The 22374-nt window shown below is 39.4% G+C and overlaps 3 protein-coding genes across 4 annotated transcripts in view; 2 read left to right on the forward strand and 1 right to left on the reverse strand.

The window, feature by feature from the left end:
• Positions 1 to 9312, reverse strand: part of myripa (myosin VIIA and Rab interacting protein a) — a 37147-nt gene extending 27835 nt beyond the window's left edge. The window contains exons 1-2 of the mRNA XM_080439879.1: positions 9116 to 9312; positions 7675 to 7847 (exon numbers count right to left, since the gene is read on the reverse strand). Of these exons, the coding sequence (XP_080296005.1) occupies positions 7675 to 7808 (134 nt within the window). The 5' untranslated portion in view covers positions 7809 to 7847; positions 9116 to 9312. The remainder of the gene's footprint in view (positions 1 to 7674; positions 7848 to 9115) is intronic.
• A 1968-nt stretch (positions 9313 to 11280) lies between these two features.
• On the forward strand, positions 11281 to 14096 carry LOC308093175 (uncharacterized protein). Of its 2 annotated transcripts, none has more exons than XM_080439414.1 (5): positions 11281 to 11455; positions 11772 to 11903; positions 12636 to 12737; positions 13205 to 13255; positions 13568 to 14096. In XM_080439414.1, exons 1-4 carry the CDS (start codon positions 11327 to 11329, stop codon positions 13220 to 13222), a joined length of 381 nt encoding a protein of 126 aa, XP_080295540.1. In that variant the 5' UTR covers positions 11281 to 11326; the 3' UTR covers positions 13223 to 13255; positions 13568 to 14096. The 2 variants fall into 2 exon arrangements, with proteins under 2 accessions (XP_080295540.1, XP_080295539.1); XM_080439413.1 differs by having other exon boundaries at positions 11292 to 11455; positions 11763 to 11903.
• Positions 14097 to 15482: 1386 nt separating this feature from the next.
• ackr4a (atypical chemokine receptor 4a) lies at positions 15483 to 19309 on the forward strand. Its single transcript, XM_080440595.1, has 2 exons — positions 15483 to 15561; positions 17670 to 19309. The coding sequence occupies exons 1-2, from the start codon at positions 15545 to 15547 to the stop codon at positions 18796 to 18798; spliced, it is 1146 nt and encodes a 381-aa protein (XP_080296721.1). The 5' UTR covers positions 15483 to 15544; the 3' UTR covers positions 18799 to 19309.
• Positions 19310 to 22374: the final 3065 nt, after the last annotated feature.

Consider the following 22374-nt stretch of genomic DNA (forward strand, 5'->3'; position numbering starts at 1 on the left):
GCAAGATTGCAGTGCAAGACATAGCGCAAATCTCTCTCCCTCTCTCTCACGCACACACACACACACACACACACACACACACACACACACACACACACACACACACACACACACACACACACACACACACACACACACACACACACACACTACAACTCCCTTTAGGAAGATATGGAGAGAGAGAGAGAGAGAGAGAGAGTGAGAGAGAGAGAATGAGACAAAAAACGAGAGGGAATGAGAGAGAGAAAGAGAGCTATTTGCGTAAATGCGTGTGTGTGTGTGTGTGTGTACATACAGGTCTTACTCTACTTGTCAGAACCAAATGTCCCCACAAGTATAGTAGAATTCAGCAAGTTGACATGAAGAAGAATTGGTTTGATGGCTAAGAAAGATAAAGTAATAAGTATAGTGTTATAGTATAATAATAAAGTTAGTGTTAATTATGAAAAAACTCTAGGGTGAGTGTCACTGGGTAAGGTTAGTTTTAGGGGTAGCTTTAAGGGTTGTGAGGTTAAGGTTAGGGTTTGGTTGAGCCAGCATGTTAAGTAAAACTGGCATTTGTAATGAAAAAATGGTTTTGATGTCACAACAATTATAGTGTTGTACAACTTCATGCATGCTTGTCCGTGTCAACACTGCTTGTGTGCTCCGGAGGTGCTAGGTGCCAAGTAGTGTGCGCCCACGCCCACCGCACTGTGTCTGGGTGGCACTGCAGAGAAAAACATACCAGCCATCCAATAACAGAGAGAACAGGAACCCACTGCTTGTGTCAGTACTGAAAGACAGTTCAGTTCTAGCAGGATTTAGTGTAGTGACGTTAACTCAGTAGCAATGACCGTATATGACGTGATTATAAATATTAGCAAATTGACATTTAGGCATGAATTTGGTCATTGCTTATCAAAACAACAACCACAAGGTGTGTCTGTGTGTGCTACGTGCTGTACGTTGTACAATTAATTGAAAATAATTACGTTGCTGTGAAACTTTCCACCTTATTTGGTTAGGTGTTGCACCTTGCCCTCATCTCCGCACCATGGCACCAGTACACAAAGTTTAATTCAATGTTCTGTGTAATCTGAAAAGTGTGATCGCTAATGCCTTGTTTAAATTATGTTTGCATCACCAGACAATCAAAGGTTACGATTAGAAATGTGTCGGGTTTCTGCTGCCCCACAGCCGCTTTGCAAGTTATTTTTCCATGAGAGGAAGTACAGTAAGCACTGCATTGTACCTGACATTACGGCTACAAAAGTTGACTGTCAGTTGTACATAAAAGTGAAAAGTAATGGCATGTAAGGATGAGATGTACACAGCTAGAGTACAGTATATCTGAATGGTGGCATACCATGCCAGGGAAACGTGGAACATGCAAGCATTGTAATTGTCTAGTTAGTAGTATAGATCTCATAAGATTGTTATGGGAGAACATCAAACCTGTGAAAAACGAAATTCTTTGTCAAATTGAAAAGCTGTGAAAAACAAAATTCTTCAAATTGAAAACACATCTTCTGCCCACATTCCAATAACTAATGGCTAAAGCACAGAAATTATTGTCTCCGCTGAACCTGTGTTAACTACCTGTCCTTCACTCTGGCCTTTCTAACAGGAGTTAAAACGCTGTCTGTTTTTCAGTTCTTGCATTTCTTGCCCTCTCGCCCTCTCCTATGGCTCCTGTTTAAGATGTCCTGATATTTGGGTAGTAGAGTTAGTTCACAAATGATTTGACCAGTTGTGTCTCTGCTCTGTTTACTGCAAAGATTTATTTCTTGTTATTAAATATCCACAAAGACAAGTCAATCAACTTTTATTTACTTCACTCTGACACTTAGGTACAGATAACAAAGTGAAAGCATGCATAGTGGAATTTCCACAATACCGGAGAAAATATTCAAGAATTGAGGTCATTGGCCTGCTGTCAGTGTGCAGACTGTGCACAAGAAAAATGACACTGATCAGCCCGTTAGTATGCAAGATCAGCTGCGGACACGCACGCACGCACGCACGCACGCACGCACGCACGCACGCACGCACGCACGCACGCACGCACGCACGCGCACACACACACACACACACACACACACACACACACACACACACACACACACACACACACACACACACACACACACACACACACACACGGGGGCAAATGCCCGAATGTCCTGGTGGAGATTAATAATCAGGATTATAATTTTAGCATAATTTTGTGCAGCCCTTGTATGCGCGAGAGTGTATTTTGCTTAATTACAATGTCAGTCAAACACTGCGATGTAAAACAAATGGCATACAGAGTAGACAGAGCAAGGGATAGCTGATTCATAAGTTATGAAGGATGACGTTCATTATAAAGTTTGTGTTTGTCTGCATCTGTACATGTACATGCTAGCATGAATGCCATTCATGCATGCATATGCATGAGTTGCACACAACTGTTCAATGTGGCCCACTTTCAGAGATTATAGGCAGCATTGCTCTGCTCCATTCTGTACAGTACATTGCATTCTTCAAGTAATCTCTCACTCCACAGAGGATTACATCAAAAGCTTGGCTGTAAATGCAAGTATAGTTCATCATCATTATCATCACAGGTCTAGTAGGTGTAGTTACTATCAACATTAATTGAATTACCAATATAAAATCTTAGCTTTAATGTCCAGTGTTAAATTCCTTTCTTGGACACTGGGACATTTTACAGAGAGGTCAGGGTAGCATTTCAAGGTAATTCCTCTGCTCAACACTGACCCCTGTCAGTCTGTAGTAATAATATAATGTTATACTGTATGTATTCACTCATGTTTTAGAATTACTGGATTTATCATGAGAATAATGAATAATATCATGTGAGTGTATTTACATTGTTCACTATCCAGAACTATTGTTGTTAATTGCATAATTCATAAAGGCATAGTGCTACTCTAGCTGTTAAAACATTAGAGAATCTAGGACAATATTAATTCATCTTAATGTGTGTAATTGCTTAAACACGTCCTTCATCTGACAAAAGGAGCTTTACAAACCCAGTACCAATATTGCAACATCCTGTTTACTGTGGCCTACAATATAACTCATGACTCGATCAGCTATAGCTAATAACATACAGAAAGATATGCAGTCAGGGTAACAATTCCATGCACACTAACTGTATGCTGTGTTCCTCTTTTTTCTCTGCATTCATCTTTAATCCTCAGCTACGCAGCTCTCTAGGCTATGACCCTGGTCTTTCAATTGTTGCTACAGAATTGAATTTCTGAAATTCTGTGAGGGTGTTTAGGTCCAAGATGTTAACACTAGCTGACGCCCACCTGTGGGGATGACAGAATTAGAATTGGAATTGGAGGAAACAGAAAAGCACCCTGGCTGAATGACATGAGGGTCACTCATGATCACTGATCACTTGGATTTGATAATGCTATGAACACTTCATAAATAAGAGAGCTGTGCGGTCTGAATGTATTTAGAAATATTAGGGTGTCATGAATCCTTCCTGATCTCACTCTATTCACAATTCTTTCATTCAGTATTCATTTGTTTTCATGGTCAGTGGTCACTAATAGACCCTTTTCACGGCAGCCATATTGGCATGAAATAGTGGTGTAAGGGCACGTATGCTTCAGTTCAGTTCCATTCTATGGGAGCTAAGGGGTGGAGAGTCCGGTTGCAGTGCTTTGAACGTCCAACGCGTCTGAACCGTGGAGTTCAACATTGGTGAAATTTGACCGGGCGTCAACCAGTAGGAAAGTAAAACCGTGGTTGACCCCACTTGGCAGGCATTTTATTTGTAGTTTGCTTTCAGTGAGCCAACCAACCACTCCAACATAAGTCAAACAAACAGCACACCACCACAAACCGGCATTGCCAAAATCCGCAAGACAATATGGTAAATTTACACTTTTGATGCCTCATTTTCACCTGCCCAGTTCCCCATCTCATTCATTAGTCATTAGTCAGCTCATTCACACCCAAGAATTTGGCACCAGTCAAACGTGACTTGCATACAAGTTAATCATGTTTAAAAGCAATATGGCATGACCTCCATGTCCAATCTTTAGCTATCAATAGCATTGCAAGCTACTGGTTATGCACTTTGTGAAGGAATTATTGCCATATGTGGTGTACAAGTTAAGCAGCTTTCACGTTATAAGCTAGCCAGGGATGCAACAAATCATTATCTCAGTACCACTTCCTGGTGTGTACGATGTCCATACAGTTTGTCTGCAACAGCAGTTCACACCAGGCATGTGGGCACTGTTAAGTTTCAAAACTGTTAAGTTTTGTGACATAGTGCATGTCTACCTTTGTTGGCATACAGACAACCACTGTTCTAGGTGGCTTGGCCCTCGGTCATGAAAAGAAATAATGGCCCAATCCCAATGTCCCCCCTGAACCCTCACAGACGTAATTGAAGTCACCTGGTACCGTAAGTGCTGAAGCTAGGAATGGAACAACACTTTGAAGGTGAGTCCTTCATTCATGACCCATTCCATAATTTTTATTTTCCATTCCATGTATTTACTGTATGTGTCTCAGTCAAGAAGACGATGATTACATGGTATGGCGCACAAACAGAATATACAATAGTAACAAAATGATATCACACGGCATGACTTCAGTACAAAACTTAAAACTTAAACAAAGGAAGGGCATTCTTCACAAAAGGCACCTTATTGACAAATAACATTTGGCTTATCTGATTGTAATAACAAAATTAATTTAAACAAATGCAACTTGAATTTTGGCAGATGCCTTTCTCTATAATTCATTATGCACATTAAAACAAAAATATTATACTCATCTCCCAAATGGGTGATTACAAAGTTTGCAAATCCAGCCCTTTATGTCTTCAAATTACCTTGGGAATTCTGGTGTTGGAGGACACAAGCCAGCCTTCACACTACAACACTCTTATATATCTCAAAGGAATTGTCTGCAATTAATTTAATCTTGGGCGTAGTCAGGTCCGTTAGTCAGTGTTATCTCAACCACATTCCCAAATTCCAGGAAAGTTCTTGGAAATGCTGCAACTGACAGATGTGGACAGAATAACATTTTGTGAGGTAAAGCAGCACTGACATTAGCACATGAAACGAGATGAAATGCTACTATGTCTCCACTCATGCATTGTGCAGGACAGTGTACAGTCACTGTGCAGTGATAGAGGATGATGACATAACCATGTTATTCTTGCCCACTGAACAGTTACTTCCTCCTATTTAGGCCAGGAAAGGTGGGAATTATCCTTTCTCACTCTGATCAGACAAGTCCACACACAGCCATAAAAAGCCACTTAAAGTCCTGATGAAGAATTTAGAAGGCATACTGTATTTCCATGGGTTTCTCCTTCCTAGAAGGCTTACTGATTACTAAACTACAGATTATTATTACACATACAGTACTGCCAGATTCTGTTTGGTTCATTGCCAGACATCATTGAACCATTTCTTACATTGAGAAATGCTTCTCATAAGACCAGTGCCAGACGTATTGTAATTTCTTCCAAAGCTAATTTTACATCATCACCTTGGCGGTCTGTTTGAGGTGCTGTAGATTTGTTGTTGAGGACTCTGCACCTCCCGCACAAGGACATCAGTTTGCTCTTAGGAGGAATTATGGGATTTTCTATCATGACACTGTGGAAAATTACCAGTACGCAGTGTAATGAAAAGCAGTCATTTGACTGGCCATGATTGAATCCACCTGCATTACACCCACTGACAATATAATGGGCTTAATCGAACAGGTATTCCACCCTTCTCCACTCTAGAAAATACCAATAGTCCATCACCATGTCCCATCCATTGACAGTGCCTCAGATCACTTTGCCTTTTCCCCCAAAACAGGGCCTTAAGGCTTGTTGTAACGATGGTCTGCAGTGTGAAAGTTGGAAAATGCATGGAAGTAAAACAAGATGTTGTTAGACCAACATTCTTCTTGTGAAGCTCTTTTGTACTATACTCTAATTATTAGTATTTATAAAGATGGTTATTTTTTATTTGGCAAAAACCAGATGTAGTCTATAATCACACTACTTATGACATAAACACAAAGTGGCCAGCATATAGTGCGGCTTCCCCACAGAACAGCACATTGTGACTTGTGCAGCTTCTGTGCAAACTACACAGATAGTAATTTACTATTGAAAACTAAAGATAGAACAGGGAGGCCACACCGTTATTAAATTCTTGTTTCTTCTAAAACAGTGTGACCAGGGCACATATGTTACCTATAAGTTTGCTTTACATCTTTCCACCTCAAAGGCTTTTAAATTATAACTCCAAAGGCTGACATTACCTTACCAATCAGTGCAAGTATGAGAGACAGTTCAGTACAGTTCTGCTGAAGGAATACAGCATGTCAAACATGGCCACCAATGTAGCTGCACAAATCTAAGGCTATTTTCTCCTTGCCTTTGAGACTAAATAAGGCAATGGATATGGTAAACAAATGATCAATCATGACGCAGTGTTCACAAAAAAATTATCTTAAAATATCTTTCAATTTCTGCTAAGCAGCCAGCTAGCTAGGCTTCAATTTAATTTGGTTTCTAGCAGGAGTTATTTACGCGACTGCACAGGTGAAACAGAAGTGGGGAAATGGTGTAAACATCCGCTTTATTTATTTTTCATTTCCAGATTTTCCAAGTAATGTTAGGCAGAAGCATTTGAAAATTGTGGTAACCAACATGTCTGTCTTGAAAGACTAGGGGTTAAGTGTCTTGCTTAGGAACAAATAGACTGGGCGGCCCGGGGGGTGACCCAGCAAGCTTCCGAATCCCAGACGGCCTCTCTACCCACTCAGCTATGGCCGCCCATAATGCATAATGCATATACCACCACAATCATGGTTTTGAGTCCCTGTCTCTGTGCATGTTACATACAGTACATAGTCCTCGGATGCCACTGCGGCTTTGACGACCCCACATACTGTACAGCAGGTCTAGAGAGGAAGTGAGTCATAATACAACAGGAAAGGGCAGTCACTTCCTGTCCAGTGTTCTGAGGACACGCCATGCAGAGTGCAGGGGTGGGATGGGAAATCTCCATCGACTTCTAACAATGCCTGGAATGCGAACTGAGCATGCTAGAACACTTATGGCACAAAAGGCATATGGCAAGTGTATAACATATAGGTTCATAGGTTCTGTATTTATAATGCGCCCCCCATTCAGCTATTACACTGGTCCAGGGCACAGCCCCAAGAAAGAGAAAAGGAGTCACAAACAAAAACAAACAAACAAGAGAGGGAGGGAGTAGAGAAACTAAATAAACACACTTTTACAACCCATATAAACAATGACAACAACAAGTGAATCTAGGTGTCACCCAGAGGAGGCAGACTTGATGCTCAAGGGAATAGTCCACACTATCTGAGTTTGTTCCGCATGTATAAACAGGAATGCACTCAATTATATTTAGTTTACGATGACATGAATAGTAAACGGGCACCTTGAAGGAGTAATGAATAAGTAGTGATCTGCATAAAAGATTATACATGTATTAAACTGGAGCTCTTTGACACTAATGATTCAGAAGGGATTCAGTGAGGATATTTGAACAAAACACAGCTGGAGAAGGCATTGTGGTAACGATGGTATTGCATGGCGTCACTAATCACTACAACACTGAGCCTGACTAATGACTATTGCATTGATTCACCAAGAAGTTCAGAACTCACCTGAGGCGTTCCTCTTCTGTCCTGCGTAACTTCATGTCCCTCTGCACCACCTGCAGCACATGTTCGGCCTCATCGTCAGTAAGTCCAGTCAGATCCAGCTTCCGACCCATCACTGTCTCAGGTTTATTGTTCATTCAAACCCTCTGGCCAGTCGACCCACTGTCTCCTATCACCTGTAAAGAGAAAAATGAGATTCACCATGTACAACAAGGGCACAACCATTCTTAATGGGTAGGCTATAGTGCCATTCAGACCCTACATCACAACAGGTGATAAAAATGTTAGCACCAAGGGAAAAAAAATAAGTTTTGAATTATTTATCAATATGCAAATCTACTGACTACAGTTCGAAAGTAATATGTCCTAGATCTTTTGACAGTAGGCATAGGTTTACATTTATTATGTATATTATTTTATATACCCCTCTGTAGTAACTGATGCTGTTATTTACATAACTGAACACTCAGACTAGTTAATTCTGTCCATGAGAGTGTTGACTTCATTGTTCTTGGGTTATAGCCTAGTTAAAGCGTCAGATAGAAGGTTATACTTTCAACAATGATAAGCCACTCAAAGAAATCAGCCAACACCAACAAGGATTTGCATTCCTCCATTTAAAACACTTTAAATGTCTCCTTCTTAAGAGTGGTGGCATATATGGCATATGGCCTCAGTTTAGGGTTTTGGGAATGGCATCTACAAGAGCATTTATAGTGTTACTGTTAGACTCATTGACTGTGTAGCTAGTTGTGTTCAAAATTATATTGAGCAATTTATGTCCAGATTCAAAACACTCTGAGAAAAACAAGCCTACAAACAATATTGTGAAAACTTTACAACTGAGATATATTTTTTGACTAAACAGCAACACCCAATAATAAAGCAGTATCCTCGTTAAAAAAGTTAATACAATTTAGACAGTCCAAAGATAAATGAATTAACATTATCCAGTGTTGTAAAGTAACTAAGTACATTTACTCAAGTACGTGCTTTTTTAGGTGGAGTATTTCCAATATTTTATACTTTTAATCCACTACATCTCAGAGTCAAATATTGTACTTTTTAATCCACTACAATTATTAGAAAACTTAAGTTACTTAGTATATTTGGATTATTATTAGGCTACAAAATATATAGCCATCTTACCCATTAAAATAGCCGATTGTGAGCTTGCAGATTCTGCTATGAGCTTGTAGATCTGCTATTTTCACAGGAATTTTATACATTTCATAAATTTGAAAACTTGTGAAATGGGACATATTCTGCATAATGAGTAGGCTACTTTTCTACTTTTGGTACTTAAGTACATTTTGATGCCAATACTTTAGAACTTCTCAAGTAAATTTGAATACCGAGCTTTTACTTGTTACAGAGTATTTTTACATTGTGGTATTGATACTTTTACTTAAAGTAAAAAAATAGATCCAGACCGGTCACTCACCTCTGCTTGTCCCTGTTGATTGTGTTGCTATTCCTCCACCTAATTATCTATATCATTATCATAATCAGAAACACCTGGTTGTGAGGCTGCTAAAAGAAGAAATACTTATAATTCTGAACCTCGTAAAATAACATAAATCTCGTATGGCCCTTATTCTAGCGGATCTACTGTAGGTTATACTGATGTGTACCACAAGTTGTCAAGTACCGATGTACACACAGCACCGTGCGCATGTCGGCTTACACCGAAACTGGTGACCTATGGAACTCTGTGACTCCAAAGACTGCCTTTTTTTTCCAAGTTCGGCATTTAACATTTTAATGGAAAATCATGAATATTTAATTTGCTATAGCATAACATACTATAGTAAATGTTTAAATACATCACAGGTATTACACTAACTAATTGTCGACAGTCGTTGTTGTGCGTGTTTTCCAGTGGTGTAAATACATTTACTCAAGTACTGTATTTGAAAATAGCAGATCTACAAGCTTGTAGATCTGCTATTTTCAACAGATTTGTATACATTGTGAACTTGTGAAATGTGACATTCTACACAAAGAGTACTTTCTACTTTTGGTACTTTAAGTACATTTTGATACCAATACTTTTGTACTTTTACTCAAGTAAATATTGAATTCTGGACATTTACTTGTAACAGTATTTCTACATTGCAGTATCGATACTTTTACTTAAGTAAAAAAAAAATAGTACTTTTTCCAACACTGGCCGTAGTAGCCACCATAGAGAGGTATACAAAGAGCCACCTCTGTGGTCACAGAATTCGTTGGCTCAGTATTTCTGTGTAACACCGGACGGAGGTTCATCATCTTGCCTGCATGGTGCCGTCTGCCAATCATTGCAATCAAACTGTTTCCAAGAGTAAAGTGACATTTCTGTTTAATTTAAGTTGTTTTAAGAAGGCTGAAGTATGAATAAATCATCTGTGTTTACGATCACTGGACGGTGGACTCTGCACAGTTATTCAAGTGGTGATGGCGAAAGGTCACGAGGAGATGGTGGAAAAAGTACTCACATTTTTTACTTAAGTAAAAGTACCAATACTGCAATGTAGAAATGCTCTAAGTAAAAGTCTGGAATTCAAAATTTACTTGAGTAAAAGTACAAAAGTATTGGTACTCGTTATGCATCATTATTTTTCAAATGATAAAATGTATTAAAAATATTTTGTAAATATCTGCTATTTTCAAATGGCCGAAATGTATACGTTCCACCACTGTCTCTCCATCTCCATCAATCATATCTGCAAATGTAAGTATATACACTGAAAAATGTCTCATGAATTGTAAGGCTTCATCAAAAACAGTTTTCCACCACTGTAGTGTAGCCTCTAGAATGAGAATTAAGCTCTACAAATCCTCAGGATTTGAGTTTCAAGCCCCTCTCATAAACCCCAAGTAACTTTAAAGCTGTTAGAGTATTAGTGTGTGAAGTACAGGCCTAGTGTATGTTTCTTCACCCCACTGGGCCCACTCCAATATAACCCCCTTTAGATTCATTTCACTGCATACTGTATATGTATTATGTATGAGTCACTCACTCATACATGTAGTGAAATGTTACACAGTGTGACATGATCTGCAGACAATATAAGTAAAACAAAACAATATATAATTAAAAGTAGTAGTCAGTCAGTATAGGCTGGTGCCAGTTGTTTTCTACAAACTTTTGAAATGTTTACAAGTCTTTTTCAGCCAGGAAGTCGGGAACCTACAGCACCTGTCTAATGTGAACATGTAATTGACAGGGAGGAACTCCCATCCCAGCCAGGGAAATAACCAGGGCTGTGCGTCACCCAGAGGGACCTATGTTGTAATTTAGTTGTTGTTGATGCAGAGATCGAAGTGTGGTGGTGGTAGTAGTGTTTGCTTTTGCTCGTGTGTGTGTGTGTGTGTGTGTGTGTGTGTGTGTGTGTGTGTGTGTGTGTGTGTGTGTGTGTGTGTGTGTGTGTGTGTGTGTGTGTGTGCGTGCGTGCGTGTTTGTGTGTGCGTATGTGTGTGTTTGTGTAAGTGTGTGATGTGGGGGGCAGTGTCCCCCGCACCACACACACACACACTTACACAAACACAGTTTGTATTTCTCCTGTTATTTGTTCCCCCATCAGTCTCCTCCACATGGAAGTGCTTCTAGCAGCGGGTGTATAAAGGCTGGAGTTGGAACAGCCCAGCTCATCAGAGCATCACACCAACCATGGAGAGGAGGACGTTTCACCTGTTTGTTCTGCAGGCTGCCCTGCTCATCACAGCCCTCACCGCCTCAGAGATAGAGAATGAGGCTGAGCCTCCGACGAAGGTTAACAAACCACTGCAAATAAGCCTGGTAAGAAGAACTCAGGATTTAGTGTTGTGAAAAATAATGTTTCAGTTCAACTTTTGAGAAACTTAAGGAGGAAGAAACTTTCTGCCATTTATTTTGAGATTGTAATCCTAAATAACATACAATATAGGCTAATTTCTTGGCCAGGTCTCCCTCGAAGGCTCATAAAAAAAGATTCTTAACCTCAGTTGGACTATCCTGGTTAAATAAAGGTTAGATTAAAAATAAACACAACCTGAACAATGCTACTATTTTAGAGGTTGGTGTTTTATGCTGAAAGATCCATGATTGAATCTAGTTTTGATATTAGGAAGAGGAGGAGGCTGCCGAGGCTCCCACACAGAAGGAGGTCACTACAGAAAAAGAAGAACAGAAGACAGGGAGCCAGACGGGGATGAAGGAGATGAACTCGTGTCGTTTCAGACCGGGGGCATGTGGAGTCTTCAACTCGGTAAGAAGAGAACCATTTTTACCTCTCCATTCTGAAGATCAGTGGTTCTCAACCTGTAGGTCGGGACCCCCAGGGGGGTCCCATGATTTTTCTCGCAAAGTGAGAAGTTGTGAGCTTGTAGATTATTTTCACAATATTTATTTGTGGAATTGAAAATTGAAAGCCTCAACTCCTACATTCCAACTGCTTATCAGGGTGGGTGGTCCCCAGTTCAAATATAATTATTTTGGGGGGTCGCGGCCTGAAAAGGTTGAGAACCTCTGCTGAAGATGACGCAAAAAGAAAATAACTGTCAACATTTCAACCATTTTAACCACATGAACCACACTGTAGCTTTCCTATTCTGCATGGCTATAATAGGCAAGAAATAGGCAAACATTTGGTGATAACAGCAGCACATCACAAATTTGTGTAGAGGGAAAAAAGGAGGGAGCCAAGAATAGACCCCTGGGGGTCTCAGGCCAATTAAATATATAGGATTTGAGTGTTTAGTTTAGTTTGTTTATTTGTTTTGAGTGTACAGTTTAACAATTCATCAGTTTAAAGTTGTAATAGTTCATAGTAATGACTTGATGTGGTCAAATGTAAGGCATGTACAATATGTGGCATAAAGCCCAGTACTGTAGGTCTGTGAAACCAAATGTAGTTCACCCACGGCAGTGCTAATATTTTACTGTATGATCACTCTGTTCTCCTGTTTGTAGACTGAATTATACTCTCTCACCCTATCAGGATTCAAGAGCTAAGCGTGAGCTTAACGCACCCGCCCGCAGACGTCCAAAACAGCGCCCGGGAGCGCTGTCCTTCTCCAAAGACAAAGTGCCACCCACTGAGGTAGCATCAATAGTTAGGGTCATTGTTATTATTATTCAACCCTCTACTTATGTCGGCCAGTGTTCTGCTGAGCACGCATGCACGCTTTCAGCATCACATGCATGCTGTCATAGATTCAGTCTGGGGAGCTTCCACTAAACCGCAGCTTTCTGTTTGCCACCGATCCCAGTGCAGTATTTTGGGGGTTAAGTGCTTTGCTCAGCACCATGCTGACAGTAGTCGTTAAGGACTTACAGACCAATGGAAAAATGTTCCTCATTCACTTCCACCGGCCTACGTCATTTTAAACCAATATCCATGTTAATCCATGTATTAACTCTGACTTTCCACCGGCAAGATTATGACCAAAAATGAGATAACATGTTAAATTTGAAGTTTGCCAGATATAATGCATGTGGGTCTAGTGGTAGAAAATAAATTTGATGGAAATAAAAACAGATTTTTCTTTTCTTTGTTTTCCCTTTCAGCTGGACCCAGAAGTATAGAACGGAGAGGTGACTTGTTTGGGTCGACACCAGGTGAGAGGCCCTTTTGCTACATAAGATATACAAATTGGATATATCTTTCGTATACACAGTTCATATTTCACACACTCACTGACTGACTGTCTGTCTGTCTGTCTGTCTGTCTGTCTGTCACCTTACCGTAACCCTAATGCTGGTAATACATGGATATCACAGATTGACTGATTAGTACCCTACTACTGTACCATATCACTATTACTTGTAGCTAATTCTTGGATATCAAGAGGTTCCCAGAATGTATTTGGGAATCACTTTATTTCTGCACTGCATTTCACTGATATACATCTGGTATGTTTTTAACAAAAGGTCCAGGATTTGTGAACTGGGGACAGACAGATGAGCCAACATGACTCACACCGCCAATAACAGCTTCTTCCCTGCAAACAAGCTGCTCTGTTGTTTAAAGATGTTATCATTTTGCTTGTCATCTGACTTCATTTCAGCACCAAATGTGTACAGCACAATGATTGGGTGATTAAGATTAGTTATGTTATCTGTTTATACTTGTATCTGTTTATTTAGTATAGGGCATGGTTTCCGAATGTAACTGTAATGCAAAAAAGAACAGAAAATACAACTTAACATATATAATATATATAATAATGTGGTAAAACAAAAATATTAATACAATTTATTGCTTTTGTTGTACAATATGACCACAAGGTGGCAGCAGTTAGCCATATTTTTTTAATGGTGTAATATGAGCATGGATAGTGCATTGAATATGGATGATGTTCTTAGAGCATCGTTTTCAGGTGTTAAATATTAATATCCTATGGTACATTAAATTGTATTTAACTTGTGTTTGGTTAACTGAATAAAGGTTTTGAAATAATTACCTAGAAAGGTTCAGTCTTTTCAATATCTTTCTGTGCTGACACATCAAACCTTTTTTGTTTTGTATTGGTTATGCATGAGCAACAACCAAAAGTATTTTGGTCTGACTTTTGTGGATTCAAGAGGAACTAAAAAGGTCGAACGAGGGAAAAAGGGGAATATGCATAGTTATATTCAGTGCTATTACTGGGTGCAGCAGAAGACTTTCTGGAAGAAACATTTACTTTGAAAGAGTGTTGATCAAATTAAAACGTTTGTAAATGTACAAAATTGCAATTACAAATGAATGATGTTCCCCCAAGTGTTTTGGTAGATTAGAATATTTGTTATACTGTGTACATCTGTTTATTTGTTAATTTGTTTTGTTTAAGTGTGATTTACTGCTGCAAAATTACAGTTCCTTTTTATACGCCATACTGTGTTAATTAGCTTATAGAAATGGGGGCGAGTTACCAGCTTGAATAACCCCAACTCTAAATGAGCTCTATCAAATGACAGACTGTCTAATTATATAGCACACATTACATTTGCCCATTTAAAGCAGTGGTTCTCAACCTGTGGGTCGGGACCCCCAGGGGTGTCCCCACATGATTTTTTGGGCGGGGGGGGGGGGTCCCCAGATGACAGTGGAGTGACCTTTTTAATACAAAAAAAAAAAAGAAAGAAAAGAAAAAATACCATTACTGCATCAAAAGTAATCAACAAACTATAATAAAAACTGGTCAAACATTGGCCAAATTGTCAAATAATATAAGAAAGAGGCAAATCGTGAAAATAGCCAATCTACAAGCTCACAACGCCTCGCAATGCAAGGCGTTGTGAGCTTGTAGATCTGCTATTTTCACAATATTTATCTGTGGATAAATATATTTATTGTAGTTGAAGCATTACATTTTGAGTTGAAGCATTACATTTTGTTTGTATATACAAACAAAATGTAATGCTTCAACTTCTACAATTCCAAGTGCTTATCAGGGTGGGGGGTCCCCAGTTCAAATATGATTCTTTTTGGGGAGCCACAGCCTGAAAAGGTCGAGAACCACTGATTTAAAGCACCCTTTTCTTCTTGCTGCTAAGTTGTGTGACACAGTCACACCCACCCAAGCTGTTGTCAGCTGTTAGGATAAGCATTTCCTCTGTGTGGACTTCACATCATTAAAGTAAACACGGTTGCCAAAACAACATAAGTTACTATCTGATGTAAACAACTTGCCTAATACTATGAGGGCCTCTAATTGGGAATGTTGAGTGCCTCTCCCTCTCTAGTCTCCCCTCCCCCCCGCCCCCCCTCTCTCTCTCTTTCTTTTGTACCCTCTCTTTCTTCCCTCTCATCCTGTCTTAAGCCTTCCTTCCCATAAAGGAATTCTCCCCTTCTGAATGCAGCCCAATACATTTCAAGCAGCTGCTGGAAGCGTACCTACTACCCTCCATACTACTCTCTTACAAATGACAACACAGAGGAGGTAAGTCTGATTTCTATATACAGTAGCTACATTAAGTTGGATTTTGATGTGCTTTGCAGTCCATACCTGTGACAAATACTATTAGCCATTATTTGTCCTTGTTTGTTGTCGGTCACTCAGATGTCATATACTGTAGGCAGTTACTTTACTACACTAGGAGCAATATAATTACATTAATTAATTAATTTAATTAATTGTTGCTAGAAAGTGTCGAAAATTACAGTACATTATTTTGAAAGTCGATTTAGTATACTTTTGAGAACTTTGACAACTTAAAGCAGCACTACGTAACTTTTTTTAATGGATAAAATGTAATGTTGTCCAATCTGCATGGTAAAGTATGTTAATACAACATAACTTATATAATTGGGGTGGTTGTATTCTGTCTCCCTGCCCTTCAATTGAGACATTTAGATTGTGTCTGTCACTAAATATTCCTATGAATTGAATACACAGGACCCCAATGGAAACTAGCCATAGTGCTTTCTTGGGTTCAATCCTTTTAGCATTGTATTTGTATTAAACTGTACTTTCTGTGTTTTTTGTTGTTGTTAATACTGTTAATAAAGTATTCAATCAATGTCAAAGGTCATGTCTCACCTAGACACATGATCTGACACGAAATTTGACCTGATGGTCAAGATTAAATTTATCTCCTGAGCAAGCAGGCAGGCTCTATTAGCTCAATGGTAAAAATGTCAGCACTTGCACAGGAAACTAGGTTCAAATCCTGGGCAGAAGACGAGGAAAGTTACATAGTGCAGCTTTAAGTGACACGTAAAATAATCTTTATGCACTTACAGTAGATGCACTCACTTGGTACTCCAAGTCAGTTCAAACAAACTGAAATATGTTGCATATGGCATATATGTCTGGTTCATTCACAATGCTTTCATTATCAAAAAGGTTATTTATTTATTCTGTGATGTAAATTAATTTAAAAGATAACCACTATGTCATCCAGTCCAAACTACCATGGACTTGAGACACAACTTTTATATTTTACATTTCCATTAAATGTGACAACAAACCTTCCACATTTTGTTTTGTGCAGAAAGTGCTTCAGTTCCGTTTTGTTACCTCGCGTTGTCTCTAAAATAAACAGGAACCAAAAAAAATCATGAAGATTTGTTGACATTTGGTCAACCATGGTCTTAAGACAGCCATGACAAAGTATCCAGCACATTTTGTATTTTTTATGTGGGAAGAAAAATCAGGCTAGAGATCTGAATAACTTCATTCTTGTGTGTGTGTGTGTGTGTGTGTGTGTGTGTGTGTGTGTGTGTGTGTGTGTGTGTGTGTGTGTGTGTGTGTGTAAATAATATGTTAAACATAGGTAATAACATGGGTACAGTATAGGGCAGGCCCTACTATACAACAAAAATGTGGAATGCCCTACCCAAAGGAGTAAAGGAGTGTAAAACCCTACTCACTTTCAAAACTGCCCTAAAGATACACCTTCAGGAGGCTGCAATTCCAAACTGGCCCCTGTCAAAGTCCTAACCTACCCCCTCTCCTCCTAAAACTGTCTATTGTACATATTTATTTATTTATGTCTTAAATGTCATCATGATTTGAGTGCACGGGGATCTCATTTTAAATAAGCCAAGTGCTTTTATGAGCGATCCAGTTTAGAGGACCTTGTATTGTGATTTGTACTTCCATGTACTGTTACCATGTCTTTCTAAATAAAGTATTCAATCAATCAAAAACTGTACCTATGTTGTTCTACCTATGGAAGTCAGGTCAGGATGTTCTTACAGCTCATAGTGCATGTTTCATTACTGCCAGATGTTTGAAATAGTGTACTGCTGTTATTAAAATAATCACTGCTGTGAGAGTGGTGGTGGTGGTGGGCTATACGTCTAAACAGTGGACTGCTTGTTTCAAGGCTGATTATGCTTAATTATTATGTTTTTACACAGTCTGTCCAGCAGAGGTGGCACTTTTAGATGTGCCCACCAATGCTGAATAAAGGAAACACTGCCTTGAGTGCTTCTTCACTCTCAATATGAAATCCTAACCTGCTCACAAACTAAAACGCCACCATTGTGCACAAGCAACACTTTATCAGAATCCGTTAATCCATCTGTTTCCTCCTTTGCCAGTTTCATAATGACAATGGACGTGTCAGAGGAGGAAGACTACTACTATTACCATGACAACGTGAGTCTGAATTACGAGGACTACGCCACCCTGTGTGAGAAGGGCGACATCCGATCATTCAGCGGCCTCTTCCTACCCATAGTGTACACGGTGTGTCTAGTGGTGGGGCTGGCCGGAAACGCCTTGGTGGTGGCGGTGTACACCTACCACAAGCACTTCAAGACAATGACGGACGTCTTCCTAACCCACCTTGCCGTGGCCGACCTTCTCCTGCTTCTCACTCTGCCCTTTTGGGCCGCTGCCGCCGCGAGGGGCTGGGAACTGGGTGAGGCCCTTTGTAAGGTTGTCTCCGCCTGCTACACGGTCAACTTCACCTGCTGCATGCTGCTACTGGCCTGCATCAGCATGGATCGCCACCTCGCATCGGCCAGAGCGCGGGGGGCCGGAGCCAAGGTGGGCCCCTTACAGAGGGTCTTCACCAAGAAGCACTGCTGGAAGGTGTGTCTGCTTGTCTGGGTTATCGCTTGCGTCCTGGGCCTTCCCGATCTGGTGCTCTCTGAAGTGAGATTGATGACGGTTGATAGGAGCGCCTGTCTGGCCATCTACCCACGCCACATTGCACGGGAGGTAAAAGCCTGCCTGGAGATAGCAGAGGTGCTACTGGGCTTCCTATTGCCTCTGCTGGTCATGGTGTTCTGTTACTTGAAGGTGGGCCAGGCCTTAAAGGGTCTCCCTGCCGAGAGCAGGGGCAGGAAGTGGAAAGCTCTGCGGGTTCTGCTCATAGTGGTGGGGGTGTTTGTTGTCACTCAGCTGCCTTATAACACAGTGAAGATCTATCGAGCAATGGATTCTGTCTACAACTTAGTGACTCACTGTGAGGACAGTAAGGCACTGGACCAGGCTGCTCAGATCACAGAGAGCCTTGCCCTTACCCATAGCTGTCTCAACCCAGTCCTCTACGCTTTTGTGGGCTCATCCTTCCGGCAGCACATGGTGAAAGCAGCCAAGCGGTTTGGTGAGAGGAGAAGGGCTGACAGAAGAGGAAGGACAGCACAGAATGATGACCAAGGAATAGAGATGTCATTTAATTCTCATGGTGCATCTCAAGAGACCAACACTTTTTCCATATAAAATAGATACAATCAGCAGTAGCTACACCAGTGGTCTCGAGGTGATAGATTATCTGTGCTATTATCTGTGTTTCCGAGTAATCTCTAACTTATCTCTAACATCTCAACCCCCATACAATCTGTCAAGCTACTTGATATTCCAGTTTGGCATAAACACGCTATTTCTTCAATGACAATCAACAAATACAAGTAGTACAGCTGTGTTTACTTTAAACAATACCTAGAAGACAGATTTTCACAGAGAGGAAGACAATAGAGGAAAGATTAACAAGAAAAATGGCACATGCCTTTTTTTGGATTGCACACAATCAATGTTGAAATATACTGTTCAAAGAAATGTAGGGAACACTTTGATCAGTTAATTATTTTGAGTTTTCATGAACTGTGTACATACTGCTAACAAAAACTGCTCAAAAGAATTAAGGGATCAAAGCGTTCCCTTAATTATTTTGAGCAGTACATTCTTTTTTTTTTTAATTTTAATATTCTTTTTTAAATCTTTGTAAAAGCATCTACAAACTATATGCTCATCTTGTGTGAAAATATCTTGTTAATGTATTTTATTCCAGATAAATAAATATAACTTTTCACATTAAGAAATACACACGGTGTAGTCATTACATTGTATGGGGACAACTGATATTGCATCTCTGAACACCATACCTCATTTGCTGTCGTGCAGACCCTGATCAAAAGCCAGGGAAGCTTTTGTTAAAACAGACCAGTCACAATAACACTGATCTAACTCTGATCTATCCTCCTCCCCTTGCTCACATTTTCCCGCTTGATTAAAAGATGAGGCCTGCTTACAGTTCTGGACTGCTGTTATCGTCTTGGGCTAAGTACAACTGAATGTCTTTTAGGCAATCATTCCCTTCTGATATGAGAAGCCATGTGTTTATGTGACCTAAATTCCTCAGGACATCTGAAACGCACATTTACAAATGTCTTTGGGCTATCTCAGATTCCCTATGGAGACTAATAATCAGGAAACAACTGGAAACTCTTCTCAACACACTGTACAACAACGTATAAGCTTTTTACGGGGTGAGGGCTAAGTGCTGTTGAAAGGGTGATTTATGTATGCACTTTCTTGAGATGAGTCACACTTGATGTTTCTAAAAAGGGAGGATTTCTTATCTAACTATTCAATAACTTGGTCCCCTACTTTCCCCCTCTACACCAAATCTCTGTCAAAAATTGCGATCTACAAGATCGCAAAACTGTGATGCTTTGTGAGCTTGTAGATTGGCTATTTTCGGACAATGTTTGCAGAATGTTCACCTAATATGACATGACCAGAATAGGGATGCTTACAGGCTTCATGTGGTTAACAGACCCCTGTTCAACCAGGTAGCTACAGTCGTTTTGTAACTTCCCTCCAGAACAGGGAGGTTTGCACTCAACCATCTTCTCAGCACCACCAGCGTACTATTGCTATTTGCCATTGACAGTAGTGGACAGTAATGAAATACATTTACTCGAGTACTGTACTTAAGTAGCATGTACTCCAGTACTTAAACTATTTGACAGAGCAATTTTCATTGCCCACCACCACTGCCTTTGACAAAGCATTTGCTGCCACAACATGGCCATTACTACATTAAGAGACTCCAGAACATCAACCCTCTTTAACAATTTTATATTGCCGAACATTACTAGCTTGGAGAACATCGCTATAACTCCAAACACATGGTCATGGTCTCAAATAGTTTGAACCACATTTATGTCTCTGGTGCATCAACCCAGTCATATAACAGTGATGGCAGACATTTACAGTGTTTGTGTCAAATTAGGGTTGAGGTTGTTAAGTTCTCAGCCAAATCACAATCATCCTCAACAGTCATCAGACCAACAAATGTTTCATTATACTGCCACTTATCCTTACACAAAAAGAAAAATCAGAAATTCTTTGTTTAAAGGAGTAGTTCACCCAAACAATTATAGATTTATTTTGTTTGTCGCATTCCTAAGCCAATAATTTGATTCCCGTCTCTTAGCGGAAATACACCCGGTAATCAAATTATTGCCTTAGGAATGCGACAAAAACAAAAAATAATCCATGAATTCAAGGCTTCATGGGGTGTGCAATTGATAGAAAATACGTTTTTTTTTTTTTTTTGGGGTGAACTATTCCTTTAATATCACTACACACTGGTTGCATTTTAGAAATTAATCTCAAATCAGGAGTTGAAATTAAAAGACACAAGCTCTCTCAACGCATAATGTCAACACATTGTCTGTTCACTGTTTTTCTTCTTTTAGATGTCTCCATTAATGTGCTTTGTCCAATTCTCAGAAGGTCATTCATGCTCTGGCATGTACGCCTTAACATGTGGAATCCATTTAACATTGGTTCATTGTTAATCTTTAACAACTGAGGAAAATACAGCTCAGAATCAAATGTAAAGGCTGTTTTGTGTCAACAAGGGCCACAGACTCATTGTCAGAGCACACCTACAAAGTGCATTAAAAATCTTGTAGACAAGACTGCCAGTTAGTAAGTGGCATGAACAATTTTCTTTAACTATAGAAATATGAATTAAGTCATATACACAAGTTATGAATATCGTATATGAATGAATACCTAATCATGGAAGGTATTCTTTTTATGACAAGCCAAGTATTTCCTCATATCCACAGCATAATTTATCAATTCAAATTTTTGCTTGATGTGATTTATCATTTATATGCCCAACGTTCTCATACAAAAAAAATCAAAACCCAAGATATTTATTTAATGGAAAAAAGGCTTTGGTCCAAAAAGTGTGCAAATAAACAAAATGTCATAGAACAAACTCTTACAATAAAAGAAAACTATAAATATACAAAGTGCTAAACCAAGGCACTTACATCTGGCCCATGAAAACACAGACCAAATTATCTGGTTGATTAGATTATGATTAAGGCAGTCAAACAACTTTCAACAAACTAAACAAAATGTTCTTTTAAATTATAAATGTCAATCAAATACATAACTATAAATAGTTATTAACAATAACAAAACCTTGAAGCATATTAAAACAAAACTCTGAAGCCAAAAATTGGCAGTGTTACAGTCCATGAGGTTAAAGTTAGAAATGCAACCAAGATATTTACTTGTTAAACACAGTAACACAAGTTGTGAAATATATATTATTGAGAGATTCTACCGGGTTTATAACAGATTGTGTGTAACACACGCCAAAGAAAATACCAATGTGCTAACATGCTCTGTACTAAATAGAACAACCCTGTTTCATCTGCATTGTTAAATAAATATCATTCATTTCACTTAAATACTGACTCAACAGTCTCAAGTTAAGTTATAGAAAAAACAAAACAAAAAAACACTGATGTAGGCCTAAGGTCTAACTATGTGGAAAATGCCTCCACAATCTTGAAATCGAAATTGGGCCTTTAACAAGGCTTCAAGCATGGCATGGAAGAATGCAACAAACACACAAACGTGCACTGGAAGACATACTGTAAAGATTTAGCCTGGATCCTTTCCAGCAAGGCACCTCATTTCTCTGGCATGTTTTAGATTTTCTCTGTGTAAACTATATGGCTCCATTATTCTCAAAGCACCCCAACT

This window comes from Gymnoscopelus braueri (assembly GCF_963280865.1).
Source record: "Gymnoscopelus braueri genome assembly, chromosome: 10".
In the NCBI taxonomy this organism is placed as follows: Eukaryota; Metazoa; Chordata; class Actinopteri; order Myctophiformes; family Myctophidae; genus Gymnoscopelus; species Gymnoscopelus braueri.

Coding starts and splice junctions, on each gene's coding strand:
- LOC308093175 (XM_080439413.1), top strand. CDS start 11,327: ATGGAGAGGAGGACGTTTCACCTGTTTGTTCTGCAGGCTGCCCTGCTC. Junction 11,456..11,762: donor AACCACTGCAAATAAGCCTG/GTAAGAAGAACT, acceptor TTTTGATATTAG/GAAGAGGAGGAGGCTGCCGA. Junction 11,904..12,635: donor CATGTGGAGTCTTCAACTCG/GTAAGAAGAGAA, acceptor TCACCCTATCAG/GATTCAAGAGCTAAGCGTGA.